We start from the raw sequence: 14189 nt of genomic DNA on the forward strand, positions 1-14189 counted from the left end.
TTTGTGTGTCTCTCACATGTTGACATCGTATCCTTCTTGATAACATGTCAACATGGCTTCTTTATTTTGGCATAACTTATCAGCTGGAATTTTTCTTTGGGAACCTCTGGACTTTTGAAAACAGAATCTTTCATATAACTTTGTTGGCACTGGATTCCTATTTTATCAAAAGTCCCACCATTGTTAAGAACACACTTACAGTTACTTTGAAATATGCCTCCTCATGAAGTGTGATAAGGTGTGAATTTCTGAATTACTGATCGTTATTAATTTTATTGCTCCAGATTTTTAGATCTACTTGAAGAAAATGGAAAGCTATCTATAAGTGTCATTTAACTGTAAAAACGAAATCAATGCAGAGAATAAAACCCATAATTGCCTTTAATTGCCTTCATTTTTCAGATTTTAAACATCAGCACTTCTAGAAAATGTAAACCTTTCTGAAATGGAATGTTAATTTTTAAGCCTATAAATGCTTGTAATGTACTACAAATTATAATTTGTAATTACAATTACAATTTGTAATTTGTACTACAATACAAATGTTACAAATTAACATTTCATTTTTTAATGAAAGCTATATTTATATTTTAACATATAGCATTTGTTCAAATTTTAGTTGGTAAGTAACTTGACACTGTGAAAAAATGAAGTGGAAATGTTATTCTGAATTGCATATACCGGTAACCATTTCTGCGAATTACTTCCTACAGAAGTTCAAAACAAAACAAAACAAAGCCATACTTGATTTTTCTGAATGATATATGCTAGAATATAATCCCAACTCATTTAATCTGAAATCTCTGATTATATTTAGGCTATCTCTCCTTTGCCCTGTGTCTCATGTGGTTATGCCAGAATGCATTGAAGCCCAAGAATAACCATTTATGTGTATATATGTGAATATGTTCTATTACTATTGTGAGGTGGATTAAAAGCAGTATATCAAGAGTTATTTTTATTAGTTTTCTACCAAGTGATCAGCTGATAGAAGTAATATATATAACATGCACCCATGCTGACCTACACACATACGTTTGAGTATTTTATCCTAAAAAAGATAATATTTCAAAAACAGCCTAAGCTTTGGGGAAAAACCAATTACAGAAACAGCTTTAAAAGTGCCAAGCACCGGGCAGAAGCAATTCTAGATCAGTTTAAAAAAGTGATTGATGAAACTCTAATCTGAGCTGAAGGAACAGTTTCAAGACAAGCTGCGACCATTCCCCACACTTCATTAGCTGCCATAATTAGCCTGGTGTTTCAATTTGTTAGAACTGGTGGGGACAATTTTACTCAGAATACAAACATCAAAAAGCAGGGTCTCTTCGACTTCAGAAGTGGCTGATGAAAGGCTTTCTAGTCCTTCTGTTAACTGAAAGATTAATTACAGCTGATGGGAGGCTGTACTTGGAGTGTCACTCTGTCTCTGTACATTACTTTTAGCATTAGAAGAAAGACATGGTTGACACTGCACTGCTCAGTCAAGCAGCTTCACATCAGGGCACCAAGTCGGTTTTAATATGCATGGTTTTGTATTGTTTGATTGACTTGTTCTCTCCTTTCCAAGGACCTAAGTGCTGTCACTAACTAGACTGTATCAGCAAAACATAGAGCAGGTATAAATTAAAGGACATTGTTAATTTACACCCACATGGAGTCAACCTCATTATTATCATAACTTTCTTTAGGAAACTTTTTGAAAACGTCATCATAACTGACCTGCTCTGAGTAAAATGACAAAAGATGTAACAGCAATACAGTGTTCTTAGAAAGAAAAATAGAAAAAGTAGAAAAGAGAGAAAAGTAAATAACTTTATATTAATATAATCCTTGCTCAATAAGCAGAACTCCATCAGCACAGATGCAAACAGTGAATGGTTTGATTTCTTAGCTCATTTGCATTCTGTGAAAGTTAGAAAATCTTGACAGAAATATTGTGTGCATGTTTAATAGATCATTTGTCAAACTCTTAGGATGTGTTGATTAAAAGTTATCATCTAATTTGGGGTTTGGGGTCATTGCTGTCTTTGTTTTGGAATAGAAAACAAGACTAGAGACAAATTACTTCATCAAAAATAGAAAGTGAAAAATAGTCCAGATTCATAGCTGAGCACTTACTAGTGCTCTTACTAGGACCAATTAAAATATCCTAAATAAGTATTGTATGCTAGCTTTCAAGTTCTCCAGAGTCCTTCATTGGGCTAGGTGACACAAAAAACAGAGATAACAGGTGACACAAGCCTTAAGAACAAGGAACTGCAAAGTTAGTGGTCAACCATCTATCAGTTCATCTATAAGTGTTTCTGGTTCTCCTTTTGGGATACAGTATGGAGAGATGGACTATGAAAAGATCTTGATCCTAATAGAACCACTTCATTATCTGCATGAATACAATGATTCAGGTAATCCTCGATTTACAACAATTGGGACCATAATTTCTTTTGCTAAGCAAGGTGGTTGTTTAGTGAGTTGCAACTGATTTTATAATCTTTTCTGTCACATTGTTAAGCAAATCTGGCTTACTCTATTGCTTGTTGAAAGTCGACTAGGAAGATTGCATATGATACTCATATGACCCTCAGACACTGCAACTGTTGTAAATATATGTCAGTTGCCAAGCACCCAAATTTTGATCACATGACTGTCAGAATTCTGGGAGGGTCATGTGAGGACACATTTTTCAGTGTTGTAACTTTAAATAGTTGCTAATGAATGGTTGAGAACTTCCTGTAAAGTGAAGTGAGATGTTTCTAATGTTAGTTTACATACTTAGAATCCCCGGAAAAGAAAGCAGTAGTTGACCAATCATTAAAGGGAGATTTAACTCTGATAAACTCCCATGCTGGCTAGGAAAATAGTAAAAAAAAAAAAGTGAAATATGAAAGTATTTATATTAGTAAAAGTAGAGAATTTTATATTGCACTGTGACAAAAAAAAGGATGTCATTTTGCACAACAAAATCTTTAGCATTTTGAGTTTTCTTATTGCTATGGGTTTTCTTCTCTCCTGGCCTCAACTGTGTAGCAGGATTTAGCATGCATTGGGACAACCCAGGATACCCATAGAACAAATCTGGATAACTTTGCAAAAAGAGATAACTGTGTAAAAAACTTTACACAAGATGCTCCATGACAGCTCCAAAATGGGTTTGGCTGTTTGCCAAGATATTAGCAGAATTATTAACTAGATATCAAACTTTTTTATTCAATCATCTCCATTAAGAAGAATTGTTTGGAAAGCTGAGATCTTTTTGTATGCTAACTTATCAGAATGCTGATTTTATTTTATACTAGCTAGCTTTCTTATTAAAGGTAGGCAATAGGCAACACAAGAGATTTATTATACAATAAACAAATCACACTGGATTGTTAGTTAGATGATATAATAAGTACCATATAATTTCACTTTAGAATCTGCTTATTCTTTGAAATCCCACAGTACTATTAGAGCACAGAATGTTTTTGCTGAGAAATTACAGAACTGAAAATCAAGTTTTATAAAATATTCAAATGGTTGCTGACAAACCCTTTTCAAATGTTAGAAAATGCTGACAATTACTTTTTTCATGCAAATTTCACTGAATGGCTCAGATTCTCGTAATCACCACTTTATATTCTACCTTCCAAATTATTATTTTTTTGATCCATTAGTAATCTTCTAAAAATGCTGTTTGGGCTTGTATATTTGTGTGTATTTAACTTTCTGATTAGGGAACCTGAATCTAATATGATAGTACAAACGGACTGTGGTCTTGTTTTTGAGACAGCAATTATTATTTTTTTGCTGATTGAGCTGTGCAGTTATTATTTGCTTTGCCACATCCTTTGTCGTCAATGAGATTCTCTCAATCATCAGGATTAAAGATGGAGAGAAAAAAAGAAGATCATGCTGTATAAAGAGAAGTGCATTTAAAAAAGTTAGAATGCCATAACTTTTACATATTAGATCTACGATCAAATCCAGAACCTATTTCACTGTATGCAAAAAGATATTTCAGAACCTATTCTTTGATAACTTTTTGCAAATCATATATCACATTGGAACTTGATTAAACATTATTGTTAAATTTTTAACTTTGTATATTAACTTTGATTAATATAACCTGCATTCTGAAGAGGAATTGCTTTTGTCATTAATTATCTAATTAATTATCAATATTTGTAATGTGAATTTTTTTTTTTGAATTGCTATTTTGCAGCAGACCTGGATCACATGTACACGCACAGACTTTTTTCTAAGATTATTATAAAATGGGCTGTTGAAAACATATTTTATCCCAATCAGTGTGTAAAAATAAAATTATCCATAATCACGCCATGTTCCTCTATCATACATATCATACAGTTTAGCTGTAATGATCCCCACACACTACACTCGCACATCAATTATGATAATCATAATAACGGTCGTTAAGCTCAATGTTCATTATTATCTGGATGCTGGTGACAGCAGATTCAATCATCGGGTGCAATGGGCGGGCAGGCACAATCCCACCCAAGTTTCTGCAGACAGCGATGTGCCACATTAAGCCTATGATGTCTTCCACATCCCACTTCATTTCAAAAGCTGCAGACGGTAAAGGTCAACTTTATGTTCTGTGCAATATGCTTAGGTTCTCTAAATTAATTGTTTGGAGTACTGGCTATTTTTATACTTTGTAGTATATTAAAAATTCTATCTGAAAACAAATATACAGGAGCAAATAAGGAAAAAAGGCTTAGAATGGCTGGTAAGTCACCAAAAACAAGGTATATGATGTAAAGTACTACTAGTAGTAAGATCTTAATTACCACTTCTTTATTTTGGGAGAGAAGGAACATCTCTAAAGTTGCTGCCATTAGCAAGTTATTGGTCTAAAATCTTTATAGAAGTTTCATTTTTTGAATTAAAGATTGTGGACTATCATTTCATTTTGATGGATATGAAATTGTAAGCATTTTGACAAGTGGAAGATTGCTTAATAGTTCTTATCCCTTAATTACCTCATCACAAGGGACAAACCATGGTTGATTACATTTTTGGTGCCTAGTGCATTCTTATTTTAAAAAATTCATACTTCCTGTAAATGTATTATTAATCATTTGGGATTTTCAACCTAAACCAATATACAGATTAGAATATAACTTCCTTCATGTTGTGCTTGTCTCTGAATTTTTAAATGCAGCTCTCAGTTCAAGATCACATCCAAAATCTGTATGTATACTTGTAAAATTTAAAATTAAATATTCTATATTAGAAAAAATTATATAAGAATGTAAAATTGCATCAAAATAAATGCACATTTTTCTATTTTAAACAAAGATTGCAAAATCATATAGACATTTTATGAAGACATATAACTGAACATATGGAGATACAGCACTAAGACAGTGAGACTGGCAGCACATTTAAAAAATAAATTAAATAAGTATATATTGAATATTTACCGTATTTTTCGCACTATAAGAAGCACATTAGCTTTAGAGGAGAAAAACAAGAAAAAAAATCTGCTTCTGCCTCCCAGCATCTATCTGGTATTCATCTGGCTAGCATCCTTGCAGCAAACAGCCAGCCTCCTCCGTGTCTGCTGCCTCCGCCGGGGAATGCTGGAGCCTTTGCTGCCGAGCAGCTGATTGGTGGTTGGATCAGCCTCCCGGAATACCACAAATCATCAATATTGCCACTGGTGCCTATCGCCACCGCCCATTCGCTACCGCCACTGTTCGCCGCCACCCATTTGCTACCGCCCGTTCTCCGCCACTTATTGCTGCTGCCCATTCACTGCTGCCCATTCACTGCCACCATTCGCCACCGCCAATCCGCAGTGATAGACAACGGCGAATGGGTGGTGGTGATCGGGTGGTGGCAAATGGCAGCAGCAGCGAATGGGCAGCAGCAAATGGGTGATGACAGGCAGCGGCGATCCCTGCCGCTTAGAATAGCTGATCAGCAGTATTCCAGGAGGCCGATCCAACCACCAATCAGCTGCTTGGCAGCGAAAACTCCAGCGTTCCCAGTGGTGGTGGCGGCGAACACTGCCACCACACCAACCTCTCTCCCCCTGCTGCAATATTTGCTCTATAAGACACACAGACATTCTACCTACTTTGGGGGGGGGGGAAGTGTGTCTTATAGTGCAAAAAATACGGTATGTACTATTTGTTTAATAAGGAAGAGAGCCATCATTTGGCATCTTCTGCTGTATTTTTGTGAAAAACAATCCATTGAACCGAAAGCAATTGCTCGTTTTGATGCAATGGCAAAGATGGAGCAATAAACAATAGTAAAGTTTTTCTCATGTTGAATCTGCATTCGTTATCCATCTGGGAACTGAGTATGAGGGTATGAGTGACTGTGAGTAGAACCTCTCGATCTAGAAATGGGTGCAAATCGTGCACAACATGAAGCTATGGAAAAAGCCTTTGGCTATGACTGATAGATCCTTTTTGAACAGGAGATGTGAGTTCAGATGGACCCTCAAATTGCTCCCTGGGTCTATTTGGGGTAGTCCAACCCATTCAGGACCAAAGATGATAAATCCCCAGATATAGAAGGTCCCCAAATCCAAAACCACTCAATCTTGCCAGGGTTTAATTGAAGTCTGTTTCCCCATTCAGAACACTATAGCCTCCTAGCATTGAGAAAGGATATCACTTAACTCAGAAGTAGCAGAAATATAGAACTGTCATCAGCATATTGATGATTCCTCACCTCATGGTCATGATCTCACATAATCTCACAAGACCAAAAAAAGTACCGAACCGTGCAGCTTCCCACATAGCAGAAGCAGAAAGTGGGGCTTCTCACTCCCAATCAATACAAATTGGGACCGGCCTCAGATAATAGAAAACTGTGATCCCCATCTTCAACTCCCAGAGCTAGCTCAAAAGTATACCATGGAAAGGAAGAGAACAAGCCCAATATTGCATCACCCACTTCCAACCGCCAAAGACAGTGAAAAAATATACCTGGGTTGATGGCATCAAAAGCTGCTAAGAGATCAAGTAGAATAAGGATAGATACACTACCTCCTTTCACTCCCACCAGAGATTACCCAAAAGTGGAACCAATGCCTGAATCTGGACTGAAAGGAATCCAGACGGGGCCTCTGAAGCTGCTGCCGAAACTTCATGAGATAGGCCTTAATAATGGTTATCACTCATATTAAGTTGAGTTTACTCCTTGTTAGTTTCCAGCAGCTCTCCAGGCATTTCTTCACCCATTTCACCTCTCTCAACTTTTCCATAAACCATAGAGAATATCAGTTCCCAAGGGGAAGGAGAGGTTGCATGAGTGCAATCTATTCCATGGTCTCAGCTGTCCTCTTGTGCCCTCAAGTGACAACTTCAACTGGATCATGCAGAAGATCATCAGGAATAATCTCTAGCTACTTCTGAAACCCATTTGGTCCCTCAGTCACTGGGTACACACTGATCAAAGAGCTCCCACCTCTATGATACTGCCAAAGAATCTCATGGCCACCAGGGAGTGACAAAAGGGTCAAAAAACCATCACCACTTCCAGATCACATCTCCACTGTTCTAAGAGGAAGATACCAAGTATGTAACTACTGTCCTATGCAGGGCCTGGGATGGCCTGGGATAAGCCCAGGGTTGTCATGGAAACCATGAATTCCTGAGCCATCTCAATCCCAACTCCCAGAGAAGGCAGATTGAAGTCCCCAGGACCATAAATCTGGGGAATTCCTCTGCTACCTCTGAGATAAGAATCAAGGAGTTCTACTGTGAAATCTATTTTTAAAATCTTTTGAATATACATATAATCATTACAGCACAGAAGGCAAGTCTAGTTCCACATTCAACTCCTCCCTGCCCTCCCTTGCTTTGGCTAGCCTTAAGAAGTTGTATCTTATCCTTGGTTATCCAATACAGCTCACCTTCTTTGTTATCCATTTCTCTGGGTGTTCTTCCCGGAAATACTTGAGTCCATAATTTGACTGACCATATTTGCTTGCTCTCTGAATGGATGGAATATATACATCTGGCACATTATATGAAAATGGCATAAACCTGAAAAGTAAAACATTATATATAATTATTTTTCACTTTACCTTACTCATTAGAAAGCATGTACATTACCAATAAGAAAATCGTAATTTAAAACAACTTTTTCCTGCCTCAATTATCAATGTTGCTTTATAATGCCCTACTAATATAGCCAACAGTTGTAGTAGTACATTTGCAAACAATAGTGTTAATAGTACTATTATACTATAGTGCAATAGTATAAACATTCATCGCAGAGTACATAATACAAATAAGTTAAGAATTAAATTGTGCTCAAATGTCAATCTTCAGAAGAGAAAAATGAATATATATTTCCATATAAGGAGTGCATTTGTCCTTATGTATATAGTGATTCTCAGTCATCCAGATCATGGTTGTCCCAAAGGTGTTTTTTCAAAAGGCAACTATACTTCCTTTGTTTTTCCTTGAAGACAATTTGCTTCTTCTCCAAGAAGCTTCTTCAGTTCTGATTGAATGGTGGAGAATGGAAAGATTTATATTCTTTGCAGTCATCTGGCCATTAGCACTCTTTCTGAGAGTCGTTGAGGCCACTTGAAGGTTTATCTGTGCCTTCTGGGTCACCTGAATAGTGCAAATGGATATGGGACCTTCTTGGAACTGCTGAAAGGACTATGTCATTCATTCATTTAATCTCATTTTGTTTTCTAAGTTTTTTGTCTCTTTGCTATATTGTCACATTCTTTCATTACTTCCTGCTTGGATTTTTGTAGCATGTTTGAATGGAGATGCCCTTCAAAATGTTCAGAAACTACAGCTGTTTCAAAATATTGCTGCCAAAGTGCTCACTATATGACTCCTTTATTGCTCCAATAAATAATTACTTTTAGAGCTTTAAACAGTTTGGGCTCAAGATGCCTAAAGGATCACCTCCATCTGTACATGTGCACCCGCACTTTAAGAGGTCATGTCCATGATTTCATCCAGGCCATGAAACTTCTTTCCCTCAGAGATTAATCTAGAATTTTCTCTACTTTTAGTTAGTTAGCTTGATAGGCATTTGTATGTATTTCTATTAACAGTACTGAAAATGAAAAGGAAGATTCTAAATTTGTTCAGAGGATGGGTGAAAGCAGAATGAGAAGAATAAAAGCAAGCAATAAAATAAAATAAATACCAGAAACTAGGGTTGGGAAAAGTAGCAGCAAGCAAAAAAAAAAAAAAAAAAAAAAAAAAAAAAAAAAAAAAAAAAAAGGGGGGGGGGTGGTGCATGAAAGTGAAAAACTGTCCTAAACAGATACAAAAATTTGAAGGGGTGGGGTGGATGGAGATTTGAAAACACATACAATAAAGGGAAAGCAAACAGAAATTAATGGGAGCATGAGATAATGGTGGAAATGGAATAAAGGAGGAGGTAGGTATCCCCAAGTCTGGGCAGCATAAAGCAAAAGGAATTGAATCACATTACAGGTAGTCCTCAACTTACAACCACAATTGAGCCCAAAATTTCTGTTGTTAAGTGAAACATTTGTTAAGTAAATTTTGCCCCGTTTTACAACCTTTCTTGCCACGGTTGTTAAGTGAATCGATGCAATTGTTACATTAGTAACACAGTTGTTAAATGAATCTGGCTTTCCCATTGACTATGCTTGTCAGAAGATTGCAAAAGGTACATGATACCAGGATATTGCAAATGTCATAAATATGAGTCAGTTGCCAAGTGTCCGAATTTTGATCATGTGACCATGGGGATGCTGCAATTGTCGTAAGTGTGAAAAAATGGTCATAAGTCACTTTTTTCAGTGCTATTGTGAATGAACTGTCACTAAATGAACTGTTGTAAGTCGAGGACTACCTGTACTTTGACGGTGGTCTCAGTAAGGTAGAGAGTATCAGCAACTTTTATAAGCAGTAGAATCAGTAGAGAAGAATTTTGGAAACTATTCTAGACAAGGATATCATAATCAGTTACTTAGCACAGAAATTACTGTGGTAATTACTGTGGTAAATCACCAGGGCCTGGTGGCTCAGCAGACTGATAACATTGTGACTAACACCAGCTGTCTGCAATTACTGTAAGTTCGAATCTCACCAGGCTCAAGGTTGACTCAGCCTTCCATCCTTTCTAAGGTAGGTAAATTGAGGACCCAGTTTGTGGGGGCAATAAGCTGACTTTGTATAAATATACAAAAGTATGAAGGCTATTGCTTAACGCATTGTAAGCCGCCCTGAGTCTCCGGAGAAGGGTGGCATATAAATCAAAAATTAAAAAAAAAAAATTACTGAGGAAGAGCTACACTATAACCTCTGATGTTTATTTATTTAAACATTTTTAAATCTGCTTCACATCATTGATTTATGATGGACCACAATGAATAGACAGATTCAAGAACAAATAAAACACAATAAACAAAAACTGATTGTATCTTCAGGCTTGTGTAGACAGGCAGGTCTTAACTAAGCGCTGAAATAAGGTGAATCTTGAACCACTGAAGGAAGAATATCTGACGATTAGGCTGCGAAAGCAGAGAAGGCCCTATATTCCATCTCCCCATGATGATATAATGCAATGAGACCTTTCAGCAACACTTTATACCTTTGGCAGGTATAAAACGAAAAGAATTGCTGAACTGTAAATGACTGAATTTTAATTTTTTTACTCAACCCTTAAAGCAGAGCAGAAGCCATTGTCCTTTGGTGCAACTGTTTCAGTATGACTGTTTTATATACCATTTCTGAACAAATCTAACTCCTACATTATATACTATAGGTTGTTATAACTCTCCATTTTTGGCTCAAAGGCTGTGCCACATGAAGTGCATCTTCCACACTGCATCTCTAAATTTCACTGAACTGGAATAACTCAGGTGAGTTTTTAAATTCTTTCTATATAGAAATTTAAAATGTTATTTTCTGAGAGGTTATGTAGAAAAATGTAAAAAAGGGGGAAATTGAGGACAGTTATATTTTCTGAAGCATTAACAATATTACAATATATTTGCTATGTATTACTTTTGTAATGTCAATTAAAAAGCCTGCTTATTTTAAAATAGCCTCTTATTTTAATAAACTTACTGAATTTTATGTAAAAATTCTCTGTTGAAAGAAATTAATATTTTATCAGCTGTAAATTACATCAATAAACCTTCCTTGTGGAGAAACAAATTGGTCTTTATTAGCATCTGGCCAGTCAAATTGCCCATAAAGCCTTCTAAACCAAGGGCTCTTGAAAATTAACAAAACAATAGCACAGAAGAAGCAGAGCTTTAAATTATACAAAGCTACAGAAGCATGTATATACTCATGGGACAGGTGGCTCTCATATAAGACGGATTATAGCACTTCCAGGGCTAATTTGCACTTGGGATGGACATCACACACACAAAAAATTAATGTGGCCCCAATGTCCCTGAGTATACATAGGAGGTACAGAAAGCCGGCTGCTCCACTTAGAGTTTTTATCACTTCTGAATTGCATTTTAATAGTACATTTTTCTTCGGTTCAGACATTAAAGAAAATTGGCTCTCTCTAGGGATTGGATGACGACTGAAATGACAAGGCTAGTATTTAGGAATTTGCCTATGGAAGCATGGAATTTAGGTAGTCTAAATATTCAGAAGAAGTTTTGCTTTTTGTGATAAGGTGCACATTGTTGCAAACCATCAGTGACAATGTTACTTACTTACTGTAGAAATATGTACTTTACGGTAGAAACTCCATTATTTCTAGGACTACTGACACTATTAGAAATTAAACTTAAATTTATATTCCCAGGAAGCATTTTATAATAAAATAAACATGGAGAATAGCCAAGATCACAGAAGATTTTTTTGGAAAATGAAAGAATTAATTATCCAGATGAATGATAAATATATTAAAACATATAACAAAATGGCTTTCACTAAAGTTTGAACATGAAATTGCCAAAACAATGGGGAATTTAAGCAAAACAAAATCATGAATTTAAATGATTTTGAATAGTCATATAGAACCAGATTTCCCTGTTTAGATTTTGAATCAGAGACCTACATACTTCAACATAAAGTTAATCTGAATAAATGGAAAATTTTATGCTTCTAGAAAGTTGCTCCTCAAATAAGGGTAAAAAGTCAATGTGGTTTATTAATGTGAATTTGATTCCTACAGGATGTGATTTTGTGTTTGGTAAAACCAAATTTTACTTGTATTACAGTGCTATAATAGCTGCTGAGCTTGCCACATGCACTACACTGTAAAGTGTTCAGACAATCTGAAATAATGTATAAAGTACTCAATATCAAACTGTAAGGGAGCAAAGCAACATTTTATGTAAAAGGTTGCACACATCTGATGAAAACCACAAATCTCCACGTAGTAAGTTACTTGAGAACATTTGGGTAAAAATAAAAAGAGAAAGAAATATTATTGATAGTGGAGATTGTGGAGATCTGCTTTAGGCTACTGAGATAGGTAGAAAACTTAAATATTACCTTGCAGTGTCCACTGCCTTCTGTGATGACACAAAAATGACAACATGCACCCAGTAATGTCATAAGGCAAAAACCATTACATACTTCTATCTTGATACATGACATAATTACGTAAGAAAGACATGGCATTTGTGTGATGGTGCTTTAATTCTGCCTCTCCTACCTGGACATATCTACCATTCTACATTCAAATTACCCAAGAGAAATTTGGAGGAATGAATAAATTTCAATAATTTTAATATTAATTTGACAGCAGACAAATTCTACCAATGATAAATAGTTTCATAAATTCCTGATTTAATTTGCTGACATTTACCATATTTTTCGCTCCTGACCATAAGATGCACCTAGGTTTAGAGGAGGAAAACAAGAAAAAAAATCTGCCTCTGCCTCCCAGCGTCCATCTGGTATTCATCTGGCTAGTGTCCTTGCAGCAAACAGCAAACAGCCTGCCTCCTCTGTTTCTGCTGCCTCTGTCAGGAAACACTGGAGCCTTTGCCTCTGAGCAGCTGATAGGTGGTTGAATCGGCGTCCCAGAATATCACTGATCAGCAGTTCCAGGCGGCAGGGATCACTGCTGCGGTTCGCCGCTGCTGCCTGTCTCCCATGTTCACTCCATAAGATGCACAGACATTTCCACCCACTTTTGAGAGGAAAAAAAGTGCATCTTATGGAGCGAAAAATACGGTATGTAGAGAAAGTCATCAAATTAATTGGCAGTAACACACAGGATAGAACAGTCAGATTTAGAATAGTCTTGGCAAGCTGAAAAAGTACGTCCAAGCCAACAAAATATATTTCATGAATTCATTTTAAATTGGAAGGATAAGAATAATACCATGTAGAGCAGGGGTGTCAAACTCGTATTGTCACAGCGGTGTCACGTGATGTATTGTGACTTTTCCCCCTTTGCTAAACTAGGTGTGGCTGTGGTCAGCACATGACACATCTGGCCTGTGGGTCGCGAGTTTGACAGCCCTGTTGTAGAGCTCACTTAATGAACACTTACGATCTAAATAGGAATCCACTTTGCAATACAGTATGTAAAAGACTGGTGATTCTAGATTAGAATAACAGAGGTTTAGCATTCAGATCACTATCTATACTTTTCATTATGCTTCCATCAGGTCTTATTTGCTATCCTGACATTGCTATTTAAGGGTATACTATCCTATCATTGCTGTTAAAGGCTATTAACACACATAGATGTGGCTATAAGGATGAGTGAAGATGTCTTATTAGAGTTGAAGATGTTTATATTTGTATTGAGGTTAGGAAAGATTAAGTATTGATAAGATAGTCATTATCAACTATTTGGAGGATTATCATACATATGAAGAAGAAAATTTAATTCAGAGAATTCAAACCAATGAGATTACATTATAATAGAAACTATTTCTGCCAAAGATTAAAAAAACATGTCAAAAATGACAGAAAATTCTGGTTATATTACATTTATATTATTCCCCAGTTATCAGTTTTTAACATTGCATATTTCTCATTTTCTGATATTCAACTAAAAATCATGAGGCTGTTTGATTGTAATACCAGTTTACAGGAGAAGCAAAAGTTTCAGATAAAATGCAGCTTAGTTCTATATAATCAAAAATAACAGAGACCTCTTAATTGCAGACAATTCTAGAGCTCCTTAATTATAGAGAAGCTTATTATCTGCATCCCCAGTGTTATAAAATACCAGAACTTCATTAGAAAAATTAAGGTGGAAAAATGAAGGCACTACTTTGTAAATTT

General features: G+C 36.0%; 1 protein-coding gene across 5 annotated transcripts in view; it reads right to left on the reverse strand.

Annotated features, from left to right (window-relative positions):
* The window catches only part of SPATA17 (spermatogenesis associated 17), a 92811-nt gene that overhangs the window by 15877 nt on the left and 62745 nt on the right, over positions 1–14189 (reverse strand). For all 5 annotated transcript variants that reach the window (XM_034427841.3, XM_087883183.1, XM_034427842.3 and 2 more), the window contains one exon: positions 7880–8012. In XM_034427841.3, coding sequence (XP_034283732.3) covers positions 7880–8012 — 133 coding nt within the window. The remainder of the gene's footprint in view (positions 1–7879; positions 8013–14189) is intronic.

The sequence above is a fragment of the Pantherophis guttatus genome, chromosome 1, assembly GCF_059756535.1.
Source record: "Pantherophis guttatus breed Tessera chromosome 1, ASM5975653v1, whole genome shotgun sequence".
Lineage (NCBI taxonomy): Eukaryota > Metazoa > Chordata > Lepidosauria > Squamata > Colubridae > Pantherophis > Pantherophis guttatus.